At 48.5% G+C, this 20445-nt stretch overlaps 1 protein-coding gene across 3 annotated transcripts in view; it reads right to left on the minus strand.

Moving 5' to 3' along the window:
- RBM19 (RNA binding motif protein 19) overlaps positions 1-20445 on the minus strand; it is a 66633-nt gene that overhangs the window by 38293 nt on the left and 7895 nt on the right. For all 3 annotated transcript variants that reach the window (XM_017831360.1, XM_017831359.1, XM_017831358.1), the window contains exons 11-21: positions 20259-20389; positions 19743-19864; positions 18920-19016; positions 18372-18482; positions 17711-17911; positions 17130-17247; positions 16753-16898; positions 15648-15708; positions 14247-14326; positions 13203-13258; positions 11724-11840 (exon numbers count right to left, since the gene is read on the minus strand). In XM_017831360.1, the coding sequence (XP_017686849.1) occupies positions 11724-11840; positions 13203-13258; positions 14247-14326; positions 15648-15708; positions 16753-16898; positions 17130-17247; positions 17711-17911; positions 18372-18482; positions 18920-19016; positions 19743-19864; positions 20259-20389 (1240 nt within the window). The remainder of the gene's footprint in view (positions 1-11723; positions 11841-13202; positions 13259-14246; positions 14327-15647; positions 15709-16752; positions 16899-17129; positions 17248-17710; positions 17912-18371; positions 18483-18919; positions 19017-19742; positions 19865-20258; positions 20390-20445) is intronic.

Raw genomic sequence — 20445 nt, forward strand, 5'->3', positions numbered from 1 at the left:
TTCCACTGCTCCCTCAAAACCTCTGGGAAGGCTCATCCCAGCGCCCTGGGTGTTCACAATCGATGGCAGGCAGGAGCAGACACTTGTACCTGGCTGACAGATGCTGTCAGAGCTGGGTGGCAGCTGCAGGCTGAGAAGGGGAACGTGAGGCAGAAATGAGGGGCTCCAGAGGAGGAACAGAAACCACATCGTTCTGCATCTGCTGGCAGTGCCTCACCAGCCAACCTGAATGAGCTGTAATGCACCCATGGATGCTGGGAGGGGAGAAGAGAGGCAATGACACACCTAAAAATCACCTGCTGGGGCTGCCCAGGGTCCAAAAGGGCCAGAGTTTGCCCTCTCCAGAGGGGGCATTTCCAACAGCATGGAATACCCAAGCAGGGACACCCAGCTTGAAGGAAGTTGGGATCTCACCTCTCCTTGCTGTGAGGCTTCCAGGCCAGAGGCTTTCAACAGATGATCCTAATTTTTAAAGGCTACACATGTACAGCTCTTCAGGCTGGTACACAAGCTGCCATGCCCATACTGAAGGAGTCAAAGAGGTGAGAGCAGGTAAGAACACCTGGAGAAGAGATGCTTGGCTTGAATAGAGGAACTTGCCAAGTTAAGAGCTTTCCTCTGATTCTTGCATGGATATCGAGCAACAGGGCTCAGGAAACCACCTCTACCATCACCTGTCTGCCTTGGAAAGGCCACAACACCCCACATACCTCCCAGAAGGAACATCTCTGCTTCTGGGGGAAGATCCCCTACGTGGGAAAGGGTAAAAGCCAATGCCAGGAATCATCACATGGGCTGGTCACACACACAGTGCCAGCTGCTGGGGTGGTGCTTTAGCCCTGAAAAAGGAGGTTCAGAGAGCTTTCCTGCAGCACTCTCTGCTCCTAAGGTCAATGCCAAGGTGGGGGAAGCACAGCACGGAGATGCTGATGTTCCCAAGGGATGTGTCTGTGTAGGAGGAGCCTGCTTTCAGTTCACACATCAGAGGATGGCCTTTTCAAGCAAGATGGGACCTCAGAAAGGAACGAGAGGCAGAAAAGCACGAGCACAGTTGATTAAAGAAATGGAGTACGGTAGATTCCCTAACGTTTCCAAAGCATTGATAAGTCCCAGCACACAGCTGGAGGTACCAGAGGCTGCTGTTCTCATCCTCCACTCCCAAGGGCCCAAAGCTCTGTGGGCACGAGAGCCACAGAACCCTTGGGGCTCATGAATCTCCTCTTCCCTCCCAAGGTTTATTCCAAAGCTTTTTAGCCTCAAACAAGGCTTTTTAGCCCAAGCCACCAGCTCTCTGCTGTGAGGAGAGCTGTGTCTCTTAATGTACCATTTCCTTCCCAGCTCTGCAAACACAGGGAGCCCCGAGCTGCTGCTCTGGATTTCGCCAAGTGCTCCAAGAAGTGTGGCCACAGGCTACATGATGGAAGAAAAAGGGAGGGGGATGATCCTTCCAGTTCCAAAACACAAAAAAATACAAGCACACACATGGGAAAAAAAAAGAAAAAAAAGTGAGTCAGGTTCTAGGGATGACAACAATAAAAATGGCTGGGGACAGAGTGGAATGCCTGCAGCCAGACAGTGAGCTTCCAACTGGGATGGGCTTGGGAATGCTAAGCTTGTGTGGGAGCTGTCAGAGTCCCAGCTGACAGCATGAAGTCCCTGCAGAGGTGACAGCTCTGGCAGACACAGCAAGCAAAGAGCCAAAGAGGGGGAGAAGGGGAGAAATGAGAGAGGAGGCAATGGCAGCTCGATCTCTGCAGGCAGAGCCAGGCCGTGCTCACCGGCATTAAAAAACACAAAGGGAGGCAAGTGGTTAAAGACCAACTTTCAAGCAGCACCCTGGCTGCCCACAGGTAGGGCAGGGCAGGCTGGCAGCTCCCCTGCCTCCCTCCTTCCCTCCTCCAGACCTCCCTGCTGCAGCAGACCTAATTTCATGGGGTTTTTGCACAAGCAGCGGGGTGGAAAATGATCCTCGGGAGGCAGCGCACGGCGGTTCCCCAGATCCCCCCGCAAGGTGAGCAGCCCCAGCCCAGTGCCAGCCCCGCTGGGTCGGTACCTCAGCCAGGAAAGAGGCCACCAATGAGCTTTGCAAAGCACACCCGTGGTGAGGAGGGGGGGGACCTGCACTCCCCCCATCCCCGTCACCCTCCCGGATGCTGACGAGGGAGACAGCGCAGTCCTGCGTGACAGCGTGAAATTAATATGATTTTGGGGGAAGTTGGCAGTGAGTAATGAGCATCTGAAATACCTTGTCCCCACCCCCTCGCCCCCCAGACTCTTTTAACCCTTCAGTTGCTGTCATGGCAGCGGGATCAAAGGGTGGGGAGAACAGGAACTGGGTTAAAGGGAACCAAAGAGGGGTCATGCAGCCCCCCTGACAATTGAATTTGCACAGTAAGTTTTGGCACAGATCCTGCCAGTGCTGCTTGTGGTCAGGGTCAGCCTGTTGAGGTGCTGAGATTGGCATTCCTGGGCTTGGAAAAGTCATCATTGTTGCTTTTCCATGCGAGTTTCCACAAGGAAATTTAAAAAAAAAAATAAAAAAATGGATGGGCTGAAGAGGGACCAAACCTGTCCACCAAACATCCCTGGGCAAGGCCCAGAGACCACCCATGAGGGGGAGAGCCTGATGTGCACAGACCACTGATGGGCAGCAGAACAGAAGCAGAACAGAGGAGGTGGCTTTCCCAGGGTCAGCTTCCCTGGCATCTGGTCAGAAAAAATGTCCCATCTTCAAGGGCAGCTTATGTGAACTCCTGGATGTCTGATAAGGGTCAAGGTCACAACAGCACCTTCCTGAGAGGGCAAGGCTCAGGAGCTTCTTCCTGTGCTTAATTGCACCGAGCTCTCAAATTTAAGGTCTCCTGTCCTCTGCCAGATGCCTGGAAGTGCTCAGGATACTGCTGGGGGAGGAGGGAAGAGAGGTGAGAAGACAGATGGTCATCCTGCTCTGCCTTAGCTTGGTTTCTTCAGGAAAAACAACGTGCAGACAGAACTGCTCCTGGTGCCACCAGCTGCAGAAGCCAACACGGTTCAAAGGCCTTTGGCACAGGGGCTGCCCCAGGGGAGGTGAGAGACTGTGGCAATGGAAGGTCCTTAATTGCAATCATATCCCAAGGCTGAAAACCCACTGGATGAGAAGAGGGGGGAAAGGCTGCAGCAGGCTCGAGGTTAAAAAAAAAAATAATGATGCAAACAGAGATGCAAATAAAGGACACGATGTCATCCTGAGGGGAAAACTGTGATTCATTAGAGGCTTGTTCAGGACCTTCTCGAGAAGTGAGACCGAAAAATACCCACATGCACACGGTAGTGAAAGACAGGAAGGTGGATGGGTCAACAGCACCGTGCAGGAGCTGTAGTTAAGAAATGCAACAGACACATGAATTTTAAGATCAAGAAAATAATCATCTTGATTGCACCTTGACTTAAAGGCTGTGACACAAGCTCAAAAGTTAGTCCAGTGTAACTTCAACACTGTAGATTCTGCAATGGCTGCCACACTCAAAAACAGACTCAGTGGCCAAGGGGCCAGTTTTGAGAGTGAACAAGAACTGGGTACAACATAAGGCAAAAAAAATGATGCTTTTCCTTCCTTATACACAGAGGCACACATACTCTTAACAATTCAGACAAAAGGAGACCTTATAATACTAACAGCATTGAATGGGCTATTTACAGGAGACAGCACAAGGAGGCTTTGGTTTGTTGCTTCCTGGGAGGAGAAGCAGCCCACATGTCTGCACACACATGTGCCAGTGCCACTGGGCACCGAAAAAAGGCAAAAACCCCAAAGCAAACCCCAACTTGAATAAGATATTCCCAAAGCAGCCCCTTCCCCACCTCAGTCCCCCTTCCCTGAGCCCCTTCACACTGATGAACAATGGAATCTGTGTGTAAAACTGAGTTCCTTCAGGAGGTTCAGGTGGGTGCCCTGGCAGGGGCTGGGAGGAAGCAGCCCAGAAACTCCCTTTCATTTGCATTGGGCACCTGGACTGAGCAAGGCAGGCAACTGAAAACTCCTCAGCAGAGGTTTTGGGTGAGCAGAAAAGGGACCTGTGTCTATGGAGTATGTGGAGTGCAGAAGAGGGGGAAAACTATAAACATAAAAATCAAGTATGCAATGAATATTCAAACCAGGGAAAGAGATATGCTGAAAAATCTTCCTTCTGCTCTTGGGAAGAGCCACCTTTTAAAGCAACCTCGCCAAGATAACACAGAGTTAAACATTTCCTTATCTATGTTAAACACCTTTATGATTCAAACTGAAAAACAGCACTGAAAACCTATTTCACTCTCCCCCACCCCATGGCTCGCTTTGGAGAGTGGCCAAATTAAAGTGGCCAGTTACATTTCTGCTCTCTGAATATCAACAGATATTCAGTGTTGGCACTGCTGTGTTTGGGTTTCCAGCACACAAGGAAATGACTTGAAGAAAGACCAAAAAAAAGAAAAAAAAGTTTAATTTATGATCTTTGAGAGAGTAAGGGGAAAAAAAAAAATCAGCCCAGCAGAGCCCTTTATTCCCACCTGGAGCTCTCAGCTTGTGATGCTGGTGCACACATCTGCAAGTTGCTGCCCAGAAAAGCACTTGCATCACCCTATGCAACAGTCCCTGGCACTGCAATTTGGACATGGAAACACAAAAGACTGGTAAATCCTCTGGGCTAAGCCAGGCTTTAAGGATGTACCTGGGCTGGGCTGTGCAGGAGATCCAGGTTGCACACAATCCCAAGGTGTGGAAGAGCAGATGCCAGGGGGTGGTTCAGGGAAGACTTAAATCTTCCAAGAGCCCCAGCAAAGGAGGGAATGGGATGCTAACAGAGACCAAGGGTGGGAAGAGAGCCAAGCTATGCAGTGGGATCACAGGGAAGATCACAGCAGCCCAGCTGCTGCACTGCAGCCAGGACCTGCTGGAAACACCAGCCCTGAGCCTGCTGGAAGGCTGCAGGGAGGAGACAGTGCCAGGGATGCTGCAGAGCAGGGGAAAATGTACCAGTAAAGAAACACCGTGGAACGGTTTGGGTTGGAAGGAACCCTAAAGATCACCTCACTCCAACCTCCTGCCATGGGCAGGGACACCTTCCACTGTCCCAGGTTGCTCCAAACCCTGTCCAACTCAGCCTTGAACACTTCCAGGGATGGTAAGTCCACTACTTCTCTGGGCAACCTGTGCCAGGGCCTCACCACCCTCACAGAGAGGAATTTCTTCCACATATCTTATCTAGACCTGCCCTCCTTCAGCTTCCCCCTTGTCCTGCCACATCAGGCCCTTGTCCAAAGTCCCTCTCCAGCTCTCTTGGAGCCCCTTTAGGTACTGGAAGGGGCTCTAAGGTCTCCTCAGAGCCTTCTGTTCTCCAGGCTGCACAGCCTCACCCCTCTCAGCCTTCCCCTGGAGCAGAGGAGCTCCAGCCCCCTGATCAACTCCTCTGGACTCGCTCCAACAGATCCACACCTCGTGTTCCCCTTGTACAGCAAAAAGCACTAAAAGCAACCAGTGGGGCCAAGCTCTTCAGCCAGGGAGGAGGGAGCCATCAACCAAACAAGAAAACCCATCCAGAGATGCAATTTTTGTAAGAATTTTAAATAACGTGGGCGGACAGGGCCCGCACGGCCTGTGGGTGAGAAGGGCAGAGCCGCCCCGGGGTGCAAAGCTTCACTCCAGAGCAGCATCCTGAGCCCCCCACACCAGACGTGCTCCTCCTCAGACACTCAGCAGCCCAGCACAGACCTTGCATTCTAATGAGAGGCTGGAATCCAGCATTAACACAAGTGCCACGTTGTCTGCGGCATCATCGGACACCGCGAGCGTTTCCGCCTCCTGAGGATGGGCCCTGAACCACCTCACTGATGCTTCTTCCGTGCACACAGCCCTGCAGTGCTCCTGGCATGGGCCTGCACCATGGAAAGCCACCTTTGAAACGGGAACCAGACATTATTATCCCTAAGGATAGACGAAAACAAGGCAGAAGTGCTGCTGGCACAGGAATCCTCCCGTGTGCTGAAGGTGGTTCGGATGCCAACCACCACACCACGAAGTGTCTGTAACCCCTGGCACTCAATGGCCTGGAGAAGGAGCCTGGGAATGGCTTTGGAGATCTCAAAAGGTGGGTCACCTTTTTAAACCACCCATTTGTTTCCTCCCACCCAGCACCAAACCCAGCTCGGAGGCATCATTACTGCTCAAAGGGGGAATGAGACAGTTCTTGCTCCTAATACTGTTTCTGACAGGTTTCCACCTGAACATACACCTCTAGGTGAGACACAACGCTCCACAGTCCTCCCATGTGCTGGCACCAATGTCCTAATTCCCAGGGGAAGCCAGGAAGCTGGGATCCCACACCCTGATGGCTGTATGCAGGGTGCCCACCAATGTCAGCGTCTTCCCCGGGGGCTTTCTGCTTCAACAAGACTCATTTTGGGGCATCCTTTTCATGCCCAGGCTTGCAAGCAGGGTACCCTGGGCTGCCTGTTCCTTCTGCCACCCTATTGCATCAGTAGATCTGTCCTAGGTCAGATGTCTCAGATGTCTCCTGGCTTCTCCCAAATGTCATCCACCGCCTTCACCTTCCCCTGCTGCAGCTGTGCAGCCCCTGTCCTACCCCCAGCAGACCCTTACACCACAGGGAGATGCTCGTGGTGACTTCTGCAGCTCTCCCCACACCCATCTACAACATGGAGGAAAAATTTTAAGCTGCTAAAAGGAAGCAGCAACGGGTTTTTTGAGACGTTTCCAGCACATGAAGGGTTTTAAAAGTGAAAGCATCACTGTTCATCCAGAAATCCTGACAGCACTGGACATCCCAGGGCTGTTTGCATTGAATGTTCTAATTAATTCTGCCCAGCACTTGCTGAACAAACTCACATGTTTATGAAGGGACTAATTTTTTTCCTCCTCTGCCTTTCACTAGCGAAGATTTCCACGGCTTCAACAGGGCACTGTTACTCTGGGAAGGAGAAATTGTCTCCAGTCATGTAGACTCCATTACTGGGAGAAAGGTGTGAACAGCAAGCATGTCTGGCAGAAGGATTCATTATACCACCGTGTCCTTTATAATGGGAAATGAAAAGCCCATTCTGATAACTACACTTTATTATAATAGGTCAGAAGAAGTGAAAGGCATCATCTTATAAAATTAACTTCATAAAGGCTGCCTTTAAAAAAAAATATCTCTGCCACTTTATCCACTGCATCTCCCTTCAGAGATTTTTCCCCTCCTAGAAGAGACACGACTCCAAAGTCTTGTCCCACTGCCTGTCTTCACTTTTACCCTCCATCAGAGGGAATAGATCTGTTTCCTCCCAATCAATCCCAGACACTTGTTTTGCCAGATGCACTAAATGCCACGTCTTTGTCAGGACGCAGAAAATAGTCAGCAAAGGAGTTAAAATTAAAAGAGACACCCACCCCCAAAGGTCTTTGCAAGAAGCAGCGTTACTTTCTTCACAGGAAAGTCAGAATATGGAGATAAATGCACCTGATAACCTGTTCCCTGCCCTGGAATACCTTTCAGTTGCTTTTCTGCTTGCTGCTTCTTTAGTCAAACTGAAGTCCAGTCTCTCAATTGATCATAATTTTGTGATTTAACAGCTTTATGCAAAGTGTTTGACTGCAGTTCCTACAGGTGAAAGGCAAGGGGTGGCCAGAGGGAAGATAAAACACCTTCCACACGCAGTGCTGGCCCCTGATCTCACCCTGAATTTGGAGGGCTACCACAGCTAAGTGGCAGGGGAGGGCTCAAAGTGACAGCCATTGCAAATTTAAGAGAAATTATAGATACAGACCATATGATAACTTCTCAGATCTATTTTACACAGAAAAAAAGAAACAACTCCATCCCCAAAACACACTACCCGAGGTGTAACTCCAACAACTGCATCCTTTGGTGGTGAAGCATCAATGATGCCAAACCCTAAGCAGACTCTTGACTGTATCTACCTCTCAGGTTGCCTTTGGTTGGGTAGGAATCTTTTAAAAAGTCCTTTTCTAAATCTAATCGTTCCCCCTTTGAGGAAAATAAAACATACATCTCCTCAAAATGTTCTACAGGAGCTGCAAAACAGGCTTATTTTTAATATTAATGCAGTTGGTGCAGACAGGGGGAAGGAGGATGGAAGAGGAGGCTCTGAAACAAACAGTTAATTGGAACTTCCAATGAAGGCTGCGTGGATCTAATGTGATAGATTTTTAAAGGAGCCCAATTTTCAGAAATTGCCAGGGCTCCAATCTGTGAAAATGTGGCCTTTCACAGATCTCCAATTCAGCTTGCCACATCTAGAGTTCCTTTTGAAAAAAAAAAAAGAAGAAGAAGAAAAAAAAAAGAGTCTTGCCATAAAAGGCCCACAATTTGGTAGCAAAAATTAGCAGCTTTCATGGGATAGCAATCCCTTTGTCTCTCCTCCCCTAACTATGGCTCTTTGGAAAGAACTAAGGACCATTTATCTTTTGTTATTTTTCCTGGTAGTAAAGATAAGAGTAGAATCCAATAAAGAACAAAAACGGGGGAAAAAAAAACACACCCACAAAAGCTAAATCTTCACACCTAGCCCAGAAGCAGCCCCTATAATTGAACAGCTCTCCCTCTGAAGAAAACAACACCTATAGGGTCTCAGAAAAAAATAATAAATAAATCCAGGAGGGTGCATGAGAGGTCAAAACCTGCAGCAGAACGTGGCAGGACACGATCTGAACCAGCATCACACATCCCAGCAAAGTCTCTGGGGCTGGGGTGGAAGGTGGGCAGCACCTAAGGCTGGTGGAACTAGAAGACATTGATTTGGCAGGCAGAGGACTTGAGCTGTTAACCAGAGAGTCCCTGACTCCCCTACAGAGAAGATTAAACACCACTTTCTCCAGCCCAAGAATTAGAACTCGATATCCTCAAAGTCCAAAATTAAAAAGTTCCTACAGATTGTTGTAGGAACACAAACAACGGGGCAGGGCAAGTCTGAGCACTTAAGTGGTGGGTCCATAAATAAAAATATCAAAAAGTCTAAAGGCAACCAGGACAGGATTCCCTGGACTGCCAGTGCTGAGCAGCACAGGCACAACAGCTTTAAAAATCCACTATTCAAACCACCCAGCTCCCTTGTTTTGCTGTTTCCCAGTGTCATTAACACCTTCTGTGGGGCTGTTTGAAAAGCGACAGAGGGTTCCTTGAAAAAGCTCAAAACATGGAAATATTAATTTGGGGAAATATATCCAACACACTTGTATTATGTATATTTTTGGAAATATGTATTGGCACAATATATGTATTTGGGGTGATATATAGTGTGTACATATCTAGATAGACACATATACTGTGTGTGTATATGTAATATACATATATGTGTGCAAAATAAATATATGCACAAATATATTGTGTCTGTGTGTGTATATATATTTATTTATTAATTTTTCTCCTTCCCAGGCAATTGGAAAAAAATAAAAAAAAAAGCAAGCACAGGAGGAAGCAGGTTGGGGGGACAACATCAGCTGCAGGGCTGGAAAGTGGCCCAGGAGCATGTGAAACAATAGAGAAGATGCTCACCCTGCAAAGCCTCCCACCTCCACGGGCCTGGGGCTGTCACCCTGCATGGCAATGCCTGCTGGAGTGGCCTGGTGGTCCCTTGCTTGTCCCCAGCCTGGTGGTCCCCAGCCAGGCTTTTCTGGGCAGGCTAAGAGTGCCCCCTGCAGCCCTGCCATCCATTCCACTGCCAAGTGACTGTCTGCGATTTTAAATAAATAACTAGCAAAACACAAAATAAGACAGTTAAAAAGCTCCAGAGCAAAGGCACCTGATTTCAAAGCACAGACCAAAGCAGTCCAGGAGGGTGAAGTGCCTGGCAGTGCTCTGCCATGCCTGGTTTTAGCCTCTCTGAAGGGAAGGAGGGATGGCAGGGGTGGATGGAAGGCTGTGTGTGTCTCCCCACAAGCTGTTGTTTTGAGGATAAACCCCCCATCTCTGAATATCCCAGGATAAATGCAGGATGTTCCCACGTCGCTCCAAGACCACTGTCACCAGCACATGCAGCTGGAAGTTGCACATTCCTTACAATATTCATCAGACTGTTCCTCTGCCCCTCCTCTCCACAGCACTGAGGTGCCAGACAAGACAGGAGGAAAAAAAAAAACCACACTAAAAAAACCCCACAGTCTCTTCTGGGCTTGTCTGTCCTTGTGATACACATAAACCTCCCAGCTCCTTGAACTTAACCCAGCACCCCAGAAAGCAAACAGATGCCCCTGGTTTTGTTTGCTCAAGCTTTAGGAAGGTCACCTCTGCAGCCACAGTGCTGGGATTTAAATTAGCAGTGCTGCACGTGGTGAGAAAACTCAGAGCAGTGACTTGGAAGTCCGGGGATTTTGCCTGGACCTGTCAGGGTAGCACTGAAGCAAAAGCATCCAAGCTGCACAGCACAAGGAAGGAAAAGCTTTTGCTGTTTTCCATTCTGCCATCACCCTTTCAGCAATGTGTGTTTAAGAACCAAGTCTTGGTCTGCCTTCGGTGAAAACCCCAGAATTCACCCCAAATCCAGTGTTGCAACACAGAGCTTTCCTTACACCTTGCATGCAAACAGCCTCCCAGCCATGCAGACAAGCCAGGAGAACACCACATGCTAAAAAAGTAGGTGGAATTCCCTGCAGACAGGGAATTGCAGTTTTCCCTAACACAAACAAATCACTGCCAGTGGTTTTCATTGCATGATCTGGGCAGGTTTCAAAGAGTAAAATAATTCCTGAACTCATTCCCACAGCTGTGACAAAACCACCTGCCTCTGCTTAGACAGGTTCACAAAGAGGCCACCTCCTAACACAGCAAGTACTCCACCATGCCCAGCACATCCTTATTTTGCAGATGGGAAAGAGTGATGGGCAGATTTGAACACCAATTCCCCCCAGATTCCTTCTCCAAGCAGAGCAAGGACCATGGCCTGGGACAGTGAGCTAAACATTCTCATCCTGAGAGCAGTAAAGATGGTTTTCTTTTTACCAGGTTTCCCCTGTTTTCCAGGATGCATTACAAGGCAGCAGAAAAGGCTGAGGACATACAGAACACACAGAAAGAAGGCAGGCTGGGATCCCAAAATCCCTGTCCAACACTCGGCATTATCTCTGATGGTTGACAAGGTTATTTCTTGTCAGAGAGAGTATTAAGGGCAGCAAAGTTCCACATCCTTACAGACAAGGGGCAACACCCCACCAAGGGTGGGAGGCACAGGCAGTGGAAGGGAAAGCCAGATGGAAATGCTCCCTTCACGAGGGGATGGAGCTGCACCAACACGTGGGTGAGGCAGGTGCAGGAGGGAGCCAGCCCCACTCAAACCTGGGTGCTCCTCCCCAGGCAGATGTGCTGAGCATCAGGAATGCTGCTGTACAGCCTTCAGGAGAGAGGGAAAAATACTCAAGGCTGGATCATTTACTGGACAGGCACAGGGATCTCCAGGCTCCATGGATATCTGCTGCATGGCTCCAACAGCTCACAGTGGCTCCAGCCACACCACCAGCTTATGGGATCACCACCTCACCAGCAGAATTTCCACACTGGTACCTCTACTGGAATTTCTACACTGTCAAACCATTTGTCTTTACACTCAGTAAAAGGCTTGCTTACTTCCACGAAGACAACAAAACAGCAGTTTTAAAATCCAGTATTTAAAAATCCAGTAACAAAATCCCATATGAAAATCACACCAGCTCAGAGCACCCCACAGACCCGACAGGAAGCATTTTTTTCCCCTACCTGAAGAGCTCCCTGACTTCCCTGACAGTGGCCTGGAAGGGGATGTTTCGGACCAAGATCTTGGAGGTCTTCTGCTTCTTGGCAGTTTGTTTCTTTCGGGAGGGTTTCACAGCAGGCCTGGGGAGGCAACAGCAAGGGCAGGTGAGGACCACGGGGCAGCAAAGCCCCCTTTGCACTGGGGCTCCTTCAGGATTTGGAATGTGGGAAAACGAGGCAGCTGGCTCACACTGAGACCCTCGCTCCTGACAGCGGGAATGTCACACAGCACACCAGGAAGGAAGGAATTTCACTGATTTAAACCCCACACCTGCAAATGAAATAGTCCCTCTTCAACCCCAGTTGTGGTCCTGGACTCGTGTTTTCCACTAACTTTTGTTCTGACAGCAAATCTCGTCCATTCAACTGTCAAAGAGAATGTACTAATTGATATATTTAAAAAAAGTTAGCTTAATGTAAGTCAATTTTGATTCTTTTTCTTCCTGGCTTACAAAACATCAAGTGAAATTTTTGTAACAGAGAATTAATTTTTTTACCTCCAGAATTGTATTGCATTTGGACGAGGTCAGAATTTACCTAACACAAAAGACAGCAGCTTATTTCATAAAGCAAAGCACTTCACATTGAGGGCTGGATACCTGCTGAAGGGATTTTAAAAATCAAAATGGATAAAAATGGTTTATTAAAGAACTGAAATACAAAGTGCAGACAGGGAGCTGTCAGACAGCTTCTGGTCCCCAGGAACCAGATTTTCAAACAAATTTTGACATTTAAGATATACCAGCTCCAGTAGGGTTTCCAAAGTGCCTAAAGGACACTGTTTAGGTGCCAACATTCACCTTCAAACATGTGGATTAATTTTCAATTTTGCATTTAGAATAGTTTGTACTGAATAAAAACTAAGAAGGAAACCCTAAAAATCAAGACTCTAATTTCAAGTAAACTCACCCACAATTAACCATCTCCTCTGCACTTGACTGACCAAAGAGAAGAAGGGAAATCCAAATTTTTTTATCAAGCAAGAAACCTGTTTGCCTTGATTTGATCAGAATTGGCAGCAGAACATAATTCTTAAGCTCTTGTTTTCTCAGAGGAACTAGGGCAAAAGATTTCATTACCTAGAAAATATTTATCTTCAAGAACTTTTTAAGCCCCCTGGAACTTGGGCTATAGTTGGTTTTGCAATGCTGAGCAAAGCAGAGGGTTTAGAGGAACCTTTTCCTTGAGCATGGAAGGAAACTCTGTGCCTGGTTCTCACTCTGAGCTCCTTTCTGGGGTCCCACTACAGCTACTCATCATTTCTTTTTTTCTTTTCAAGCCAAACTGACTCTGAGTAAAGCACAAAGCCTGATGTGTTCAACAGCTGGAGCACCACTGCTCACATCCCTTGTGATGCAGATGCCAGGGAAGAAGGGAAGAACCCACCAAGCATTAGTGCAGCTTAAATATAACCCTGTTACACAAGTGAGACATGAGCTTTACCTGACAGCTCTCTCTGAGAGTTTCACTTCCAGCTTATGGCCATCTACAGAGCAGCCCTAGAAGTTAAAACAAAGAAACAACAGAAAAAAAAATATAGTTAATGTAAATAAAGTAACTGAAAGTCAAAGTCACAACAGCTTCCAGGACATAAGCACAGCATTTCAAATCTTGCTTTTTTTTCCATCTAGTCCTCCCCTTCTCCCAACCAAAGCTTTTCTCTGTTGAACACTGGTCATGCTTCCCATGCCCCAAAACCTTCCAGGGTTCAGCCTCTTTCCTAATCATCCCTGACAGGGCACAAAACATGCAGTGGGCACTACACTGGGAACCTGGAGCCCTGCTGCCCAATCCCTGCCCAAAATACCCATTTTCCTCTCAAAAGGATGGAGCATGTACATTTATCCCAAGACTATCCAGGCTGTGGAATGTGAAATGACCACCTGGTGAAGGGGGGACTCATGGTAACAGTCATTGAACATGCACAGATGAGACAGTAATTCCTTCAGTCTCCAGCTGTCTGGCCCATAATATCCAGGTAGTGTGGACCAAACACTTGGATGTTTTATTTTTATCATTCATTCCTTCAGAGGGCAGGCAAGTCCCGTGCCATGGAGAAGGCAGGAGGAGGTTGGAAGACCCTGAAGTCACAGGCAGAGTCACAGAGGGTAAAGTCAAACTCTGCAGCACTAATTAAATACTAAGCAATGTCTGTTCTCCCTGTGAGGGAGAACCTGGGTCTCTGCCCCTCGGCAAAGGGCACCTTGCAGAAAACCTCATTAAATTTCAAATTCATTACATTTCAATCATTGTACGTTTTCTGCCACCCCCACGTTGGATCAGCACTAGGAAACACTCTTCTGCATGGTCTTGTCCCTTTACAACCCCCCTTCCCTCACAGACCTGGCCCTTCTTACAGGCTTCTCCACCTGCCCAGTGCACCTCATAGCACTGACATCCTCAGCTCCAGTTTGAACTCCAAGGTTCATCCAAGTCCTTGCCCACCACCTCTGCAAAGAATTCCAGGCTGGGAACGCCCGAGCTTACCTGGAGCCGGCGTAAGGCTTTCTGGGCACTCTCTGGCTTCTTGTACTCCACAAATCCAAAGCCCATGGAAAGCAAAGTGCCTGTCAAGAAAGGAGACTTTTTAAGCTACCAGGAAACAGGGATAGTCTAAGATGTAAAAACAAACCAGGAGCAAGTATTGATTGCCAAAACTGGGGGGACAGAAATTTAATACCCCAGGCAAAGGCCAGCCTGCCCATGTCCTGAGGCTCCTCATGAGCACCCCTGGCTGATTTGTTCTGAGAAAGAACAGCTGCTTTTGGTGCTGATGTCAAAAAGGAGATAATCAATGCTGCACACAGAACAGATTTTTTGCTTTGCAACATTTCAGCGCAAAACTTAAAACAAAACACTGAGTCCCACAAAGCAACTGCTGACACAGACAGGAGGAAGTGATCCCGTTATGGAGACACAAATACTCCCTAAACCTGAGTGGGCAGCTGCCACTTCTACAACAAGGGAGAGGACACCAATTCCACCTCCCCCTCCACAGCAAAGGTTTGCATCGCCTGCAGTCACACCAGCACAGGAGCCATAATTAAGGTATGATTAATAACGAGGGAAGGAAAAATCTACAAGTGAAAACATCACACCCAGTTTCCAATTTCACCACCTCAGTGGTATCAGACTGCAGGGATGACCCACAGGGACAGAAGGGGAGCTCTCGGGCAGGTGGTACGAGATCAGCCCAGACTGGGACGTTGCTGTCTGGTCATGAGCACACCAGACACACCAGCAGTACTGAAGAGTTTGCTTTATTTCTTTTTCTTTCACTGGATCCAAGTTTTTAAGTACCCCATGAAAGAGAAGCCCTGTCAAGGCAAAATCTCATAAAGCTTTGCAGCTCCCAGAAAGAAGACACGGCCCTTCCAGCCAGCGCTTGCCTTAATCCAAATTTTCCCTGTCCGACTGCCTGGAAAGTGAGAGCAGTCAATGCAAGAGCACAGCCACTTGTCCCTGCAGCCTGTGGGGTCCAGGGCTGGCAGGCAGAAGGCAAAGGAAGCCCACTCAGCCCAGCACTCAGCCAGACACCCTCGAGGATCCCGGCCCTTCCTGCGGATAACGCGCCGCGCGCAGTTAAATCGTGGCGGGGCACCGGTTCCTTTCAACCTGCATCCTGCTCTCTTCTGTGCTTCTGAAGGAGTCTGCCTTCTCTATCTCAAGATCTCAAGAGAAGGCCAATTGAGCTTAACCTCCTAGACCGAACCCCGGGGTATGTTTGGTTGCTGCTTTCAGCCATTTCAGCAGCAACACTTCTAGAGGCACTAAGGATTTTGCCAAGGAGAACACAAATGCTCAGCCAGATGAATGCTAAAGCAATGCCACACCTGAGCCCTCAGCAACCAGCCAAGGGAAGGAACTGAACAGCAACATCTAGAGTACCTGCTTTGTCTTTCTTCTTGGATATTGTGCAGCTCTTCAGGGCTCCCACTTTGGAGAATGTCTGCAAGGAATTTGGACACGTGATTCAGTTCCCTTTGTCACAGGCTTGCAGCTCAACTTGAGTGACAACGTGCCCCTCTTCCACAGCAGCACACACTCACAGGCCCACCTCCCCCAGCACACACCTGACAAGCAGTCACTGCAGCTCAGTCTTTCTTACAAAATTATTTCTGTAAAAATATACACACACACTAAAAGATTGTTAAAGAAATCACAATGTGTTCCCATAAATCATCTACACTCCTTGGAAACAGTGCAGAGATCTGAGATGGCACTGGAGCAACACTGTGGATTACAAGATGCCCTCAGACACCTTAGGGGTGGGTGACTTCTGTGATGCCCCCAAAAATTCACCTCTTTCCAAAGATAAACTATTTTTTTGACTTCTTTGTAAAACTACAGCCAGAAGGTAAAAAAAGAAGAGGGGACAAGCCCCAGTCCTCCTCTGAACATTCACATTTGTCCCCAGACCCAAATGGACCAGGGTCTCTACACAGTCTCACAGTCCCAAGGCAGAGGAACACAGGTCCAGGATGGACTGACACTGCTCCAGCATTCTTGGGCCATGGAATGTGGCATTTTACACAGCTACAAAAACTAGCAGAGCTGAGAATTCCCAGCTGCTTTTCCCTATTCTGCTATTAGCATTCCACATGGCTTTAGTAATGCTACACTCTCTCCCAAGTGCTTTGCTGAGGCAAAGCAGCACAGACAGCTCAATGGCAGGAGAAGCTGAGATGAAAAGCACATCTCTGAAACCATCCTTTATTTATTCATTGCCTTCACACACAAAGCAGTATGAGGAAAATGCCTATCCCAAGGAGAAGCATTACAGAAAGCATGGGAAATGAGGAGTCTTAAAAGATTTTCTACTGCCTCCACCTGTCCCAAGGTGGAATTAAACCCCATCAAAACAGTTTCAGATACATTTGTCTTAACTGATGCCTGAAACCCCAAAGTGGATATTCCCAGTCCCAGTGTAATAATGTTTTCTCATCTCCCACTGCAATTTAACTGCTTTAAACCCTATATCCCCATGGCTCACCTCCTTCAGCGTGTCTTCTGTGGTGGCAAAGTTGAGGTTTTTGATGAACAAGGTACACCCAGGAACGTTTTCTTCTTCCTCCTCCTCCTCTTCTTCCTCTTCTTCTTCCTGTGCCGCTGCTTCCCCTGAGTCCTTTAGAGCTTCACCTGAAACAAAAAGGATAAACCAAACTTTGTAAGATGAAACAAGGTCAAACTTAGGGGGGAGCTTGCCCACTCAAATTCTGGGAGAGCTCCTGGAATGGGGAGAAAGAAGGGAAGATCATGTCCTTGCAGTGGGAAATCACCCAGACAAAGCATATATTGTGGCCTGACATGAGCAGGGAAACACTGCAGGGACCCACAGCCTGTCAACAGCAAGTTGGACAAAGTTCTTACCTGGTACCAGCCCTGCTTCATCCTCCTTTTCCAGAACCTCAGTCTTTTTTTTCTGAGGGGCTGGGCTTAAAAAGACACCCATTGGAGCCCATTCCAGATACAACGGCACAGAATGAAACTGTGAAGAGAAGACAGGAAAGAAATGAAGACTGAAGGGCAAGGCCTGAAGAAAAACCTCTGCTCTCAGTCTCATCTTCATCTCGCTCTGTAATGGAAAACACCAGTGGAAAAGCTGAGTAGCTTTTCTAGCTGGTTAAATTCTTTCACAAAAGGATCCAGCCTCACGCAGGACCACCGTCTACCATGTATTACACTCCTGTGTTGTGAAAGGGAAAAGAAACCTCCTAATTATGTCACAGCCCCCTCCTCCAGCCATCCTCTGCAGGCTGAACCCTATTTCTGAACCCTCTTTAGCCACTGCTGCACAAGGATGCATCAGGCAACTCCCCAAATCCGAGGGACAGAGGGTAACAGCAGCGGCTCTGGGACAACTCGCTTCCCTCAGAACTCCCGCCCCCAGGCACTCCCTCCTGCAGCTTCCCAAGCAGCCACGATCCACACTCTCCAGGCAGCTGCCTCACCTTGGAGTAGGCCAGCCTGGTGAACGCCTGCTTGGCCTCTGTTGGCTCCAGGAACTCCACGATGGCCGTGATTCCCCCCTCTGGCAGCAGCACCCGGCCCAGGCTGCCGTGCTGGCCGAACACGTCCTCCAGCTCCGCCGCGCTCGTGCTGGCAGGGAGGTTCTTCACCAGGATCACCGTCTTGCTCCGCTCCCCAGCAGCCTGGCAGGTTCGGTGGGGAAAGAAAGGGAAGGTGGGATTTAAAACTGCAGACTCTGACAACTGCCTAACTGAAGATTTCAGATCCAACACGCCGTGCTCTCTCGCTCCACACAGCCCCTTTCCAGGGTCCAAGAGGGCCCAACGGCCATTTAGAAAACACTTCCTGTAAGATCCACACCCCAGTACAACCTCCCTGTTCCACAAATGCTCGTGTGTGGAGGTTTCAGCTCCAGATCCACCCTGATATGGACACAGGACTCCTTCCCTGACCATACTAAAGCCATCACATTATGGATTTCAACCATCCCGAGGGCAGCTGCATTTTCAAATGGATGTAACATTTCCTAAGGGTTCAATCCTGCAAGATGGTGAGGATTTAATTACCGGTTTCAGAGAGAGATGAGGACACCAGGACTAGAGGAGGTAGGTCCACAGTGCTGCCTCCAGCTGAGCATCTCACCTGACTGAAGGAATCCAGGCTGACTCCGTTTTCAATGAGGAACCGGCGAATTTCCTGGACCAGCTCGGTTTCTCCCAGAGCAACTCTCACTGCCACGCTGTCTTTACTCTCCTGCAGGCAAGAATGTCAGTCACCTGCTGTTCCTGCTGCTCCAAGAAGCAGATGTAAAGGAAATGTGGCAGAAAGCTTAAAGGTAAAATGCTCCAGCTCCTCTGAAGCTGCTGGAAGTTTTGCTGTTGGAATCGGAACACTTCCCAAAGCAAAACAAAGTTTCCAGGAAGGAACTGAGCTTTCAGGTGTAAATTCCCATCAATTGCTGGTTATGTAGAAATACAAAATTCAGGCACAGAAAAGCAGAGTGGGAAAGAGGGCTGGGACTGTCACTGTCCTAGTGACAAAGGGATTGATGGGCTCAGATCCCACAGAGGTGCTACAGCATCACAGACCTCTCAGCCTCACAGAAGCACAGGGGCTTTAGGAGAGACCAGGACACAAGGAAACAGGTAGGAAAGGGATCTCCCACCCCAGCTGATGAGAACCCAACTCACAGGATCCAGCACTTGGCTTTTGGAAGCGTTGTACTTCTGAGCCATGGCATCAGCCACAGCGTTGGTCCCCACAAACAGCGTGTTCCAGTTGTGAGAGCTGCAGAGACAAACAAGGGCCAGGTTCAGTCATACGGCCCCTTCTTCCACTGAGGGCTCTCTAGTTCATACTCCTGGGAAAAAACAGCTTTGAATGCCACCACGAGCAGCCAGAATGAAGAGTCAGAGAGAAGGTAGGGTGGAATATCCTTAGAGAACTGGATGAGGGAGAAATGTCTCGAGGGCAAACAGAAAGGCAGCAGTGCAGACAGCTGAGCTCTTCTTCCCTAGACCTCACTGGTCACAGCTCTGCAGCTATAGCTGAGAGTTCAGGTGTTGGTTCAGAGGAACACACTTTCCAACTGTTTTCCTAAAACCACAAAGCCCACGCAAGCAAGGTTGTATCTCTTTCCCTTTAAATCAGAAAGTATTGGCCACTTCTTTCAAACTACTTTGTCACACAGCAAGATAAAGTTCCTACAAGTTTTAGAAATACAGGTGGCCAAGTAGAGGAGAAAGACCCAACTGATCTGAAACCATCAACCTGAAGAATTACAACTTTTATTAGACACCAGAGAAATAAACTCATACACAAAGCCATTCAAACCCCTGTTTTTCTCAATTTCTGCTGCTCACTGAACTACTTGAACAAAGGACTCACGTGGGTAAGAGACAAAGGAAACAGAGCTGCACAGCAAATGCTTTATTGACTTTGGGAATCTATACAGCCCTGCAAAGCCCCCACATGCATTTCTGCCACTTGGGAATCTGGCAGGTTGTGTTGTACCTGGCACTGTTGGCTTTGTCCTTGGCCTCTTTGCGCTTTTTGTAGGAGGAAGATTCTTCTGCATCCCCATCTTCAATTTTCTCCTTTTTGATCGTGGATGGTAAAAGATGCATCATCCTGCCCTAGAAGACAGGAAGAAGAAGTCCAGCAGCTTTGAAATAACCCAGAGAAGTCCACGAGCTAAGTGGAGTGGAGGAAATTTTCTGGCACCTTTGCTAGTCAAACAGCCAAGGTGGAAGGAGGGAACTTTCCTTCCCAAAGGAGACACGGCTGCAAGTCAGAGAGGCCATATAAGAGACAGACTTGGAGCTCTTTCCCCACCTCTACCAGGATTTTGGTGCCTGCAAGGCTGTTCAAACCAAGCTACTCTACCAAAAGCACCTGTGTTCCCAAACAGCACAGCAGAAGAGACTCAATCTGTGCAGCAAAGCACAGAAGGAAACTCTTGGCCGTGTTAGTAACAAACATTCCCAGCAGCTGCAGCCCAACAGCACAGGAAAACCATCAGTTGTGTACCTGGAACACCTGCCCATCCAATTCTGCAAAGGCCTTCACCGCGTGCTCGGGAATCATGTAGGTGATGAAAGCAAATCCTTTGGGCTTCTTGGTCAGTCTGTCAATAGGGAAATGGATCTCCGAGAGGGGCCCTGCAGGGGGAAAGGCTTTATGGTGAGAGATGTCCCTGAACGGCCACCACACAGGA

Source organism: Lepidothrix coronata, unplaced genomic scaffold, assembly GCF_001604755.1.
Source record: "Lepidothrix coronata isolate B3197 unplaced genomic scaffold, Lepidothrix_coronata-1.0 Scaffold189, whole genome shotgun sequence".
Classification (NCBI taxonomy): Eukaryota; Metazoa; Chordata; class Aves; order Passeriformes; family Pipridae; genus Lepidothrix; species Lepidothrix coronata.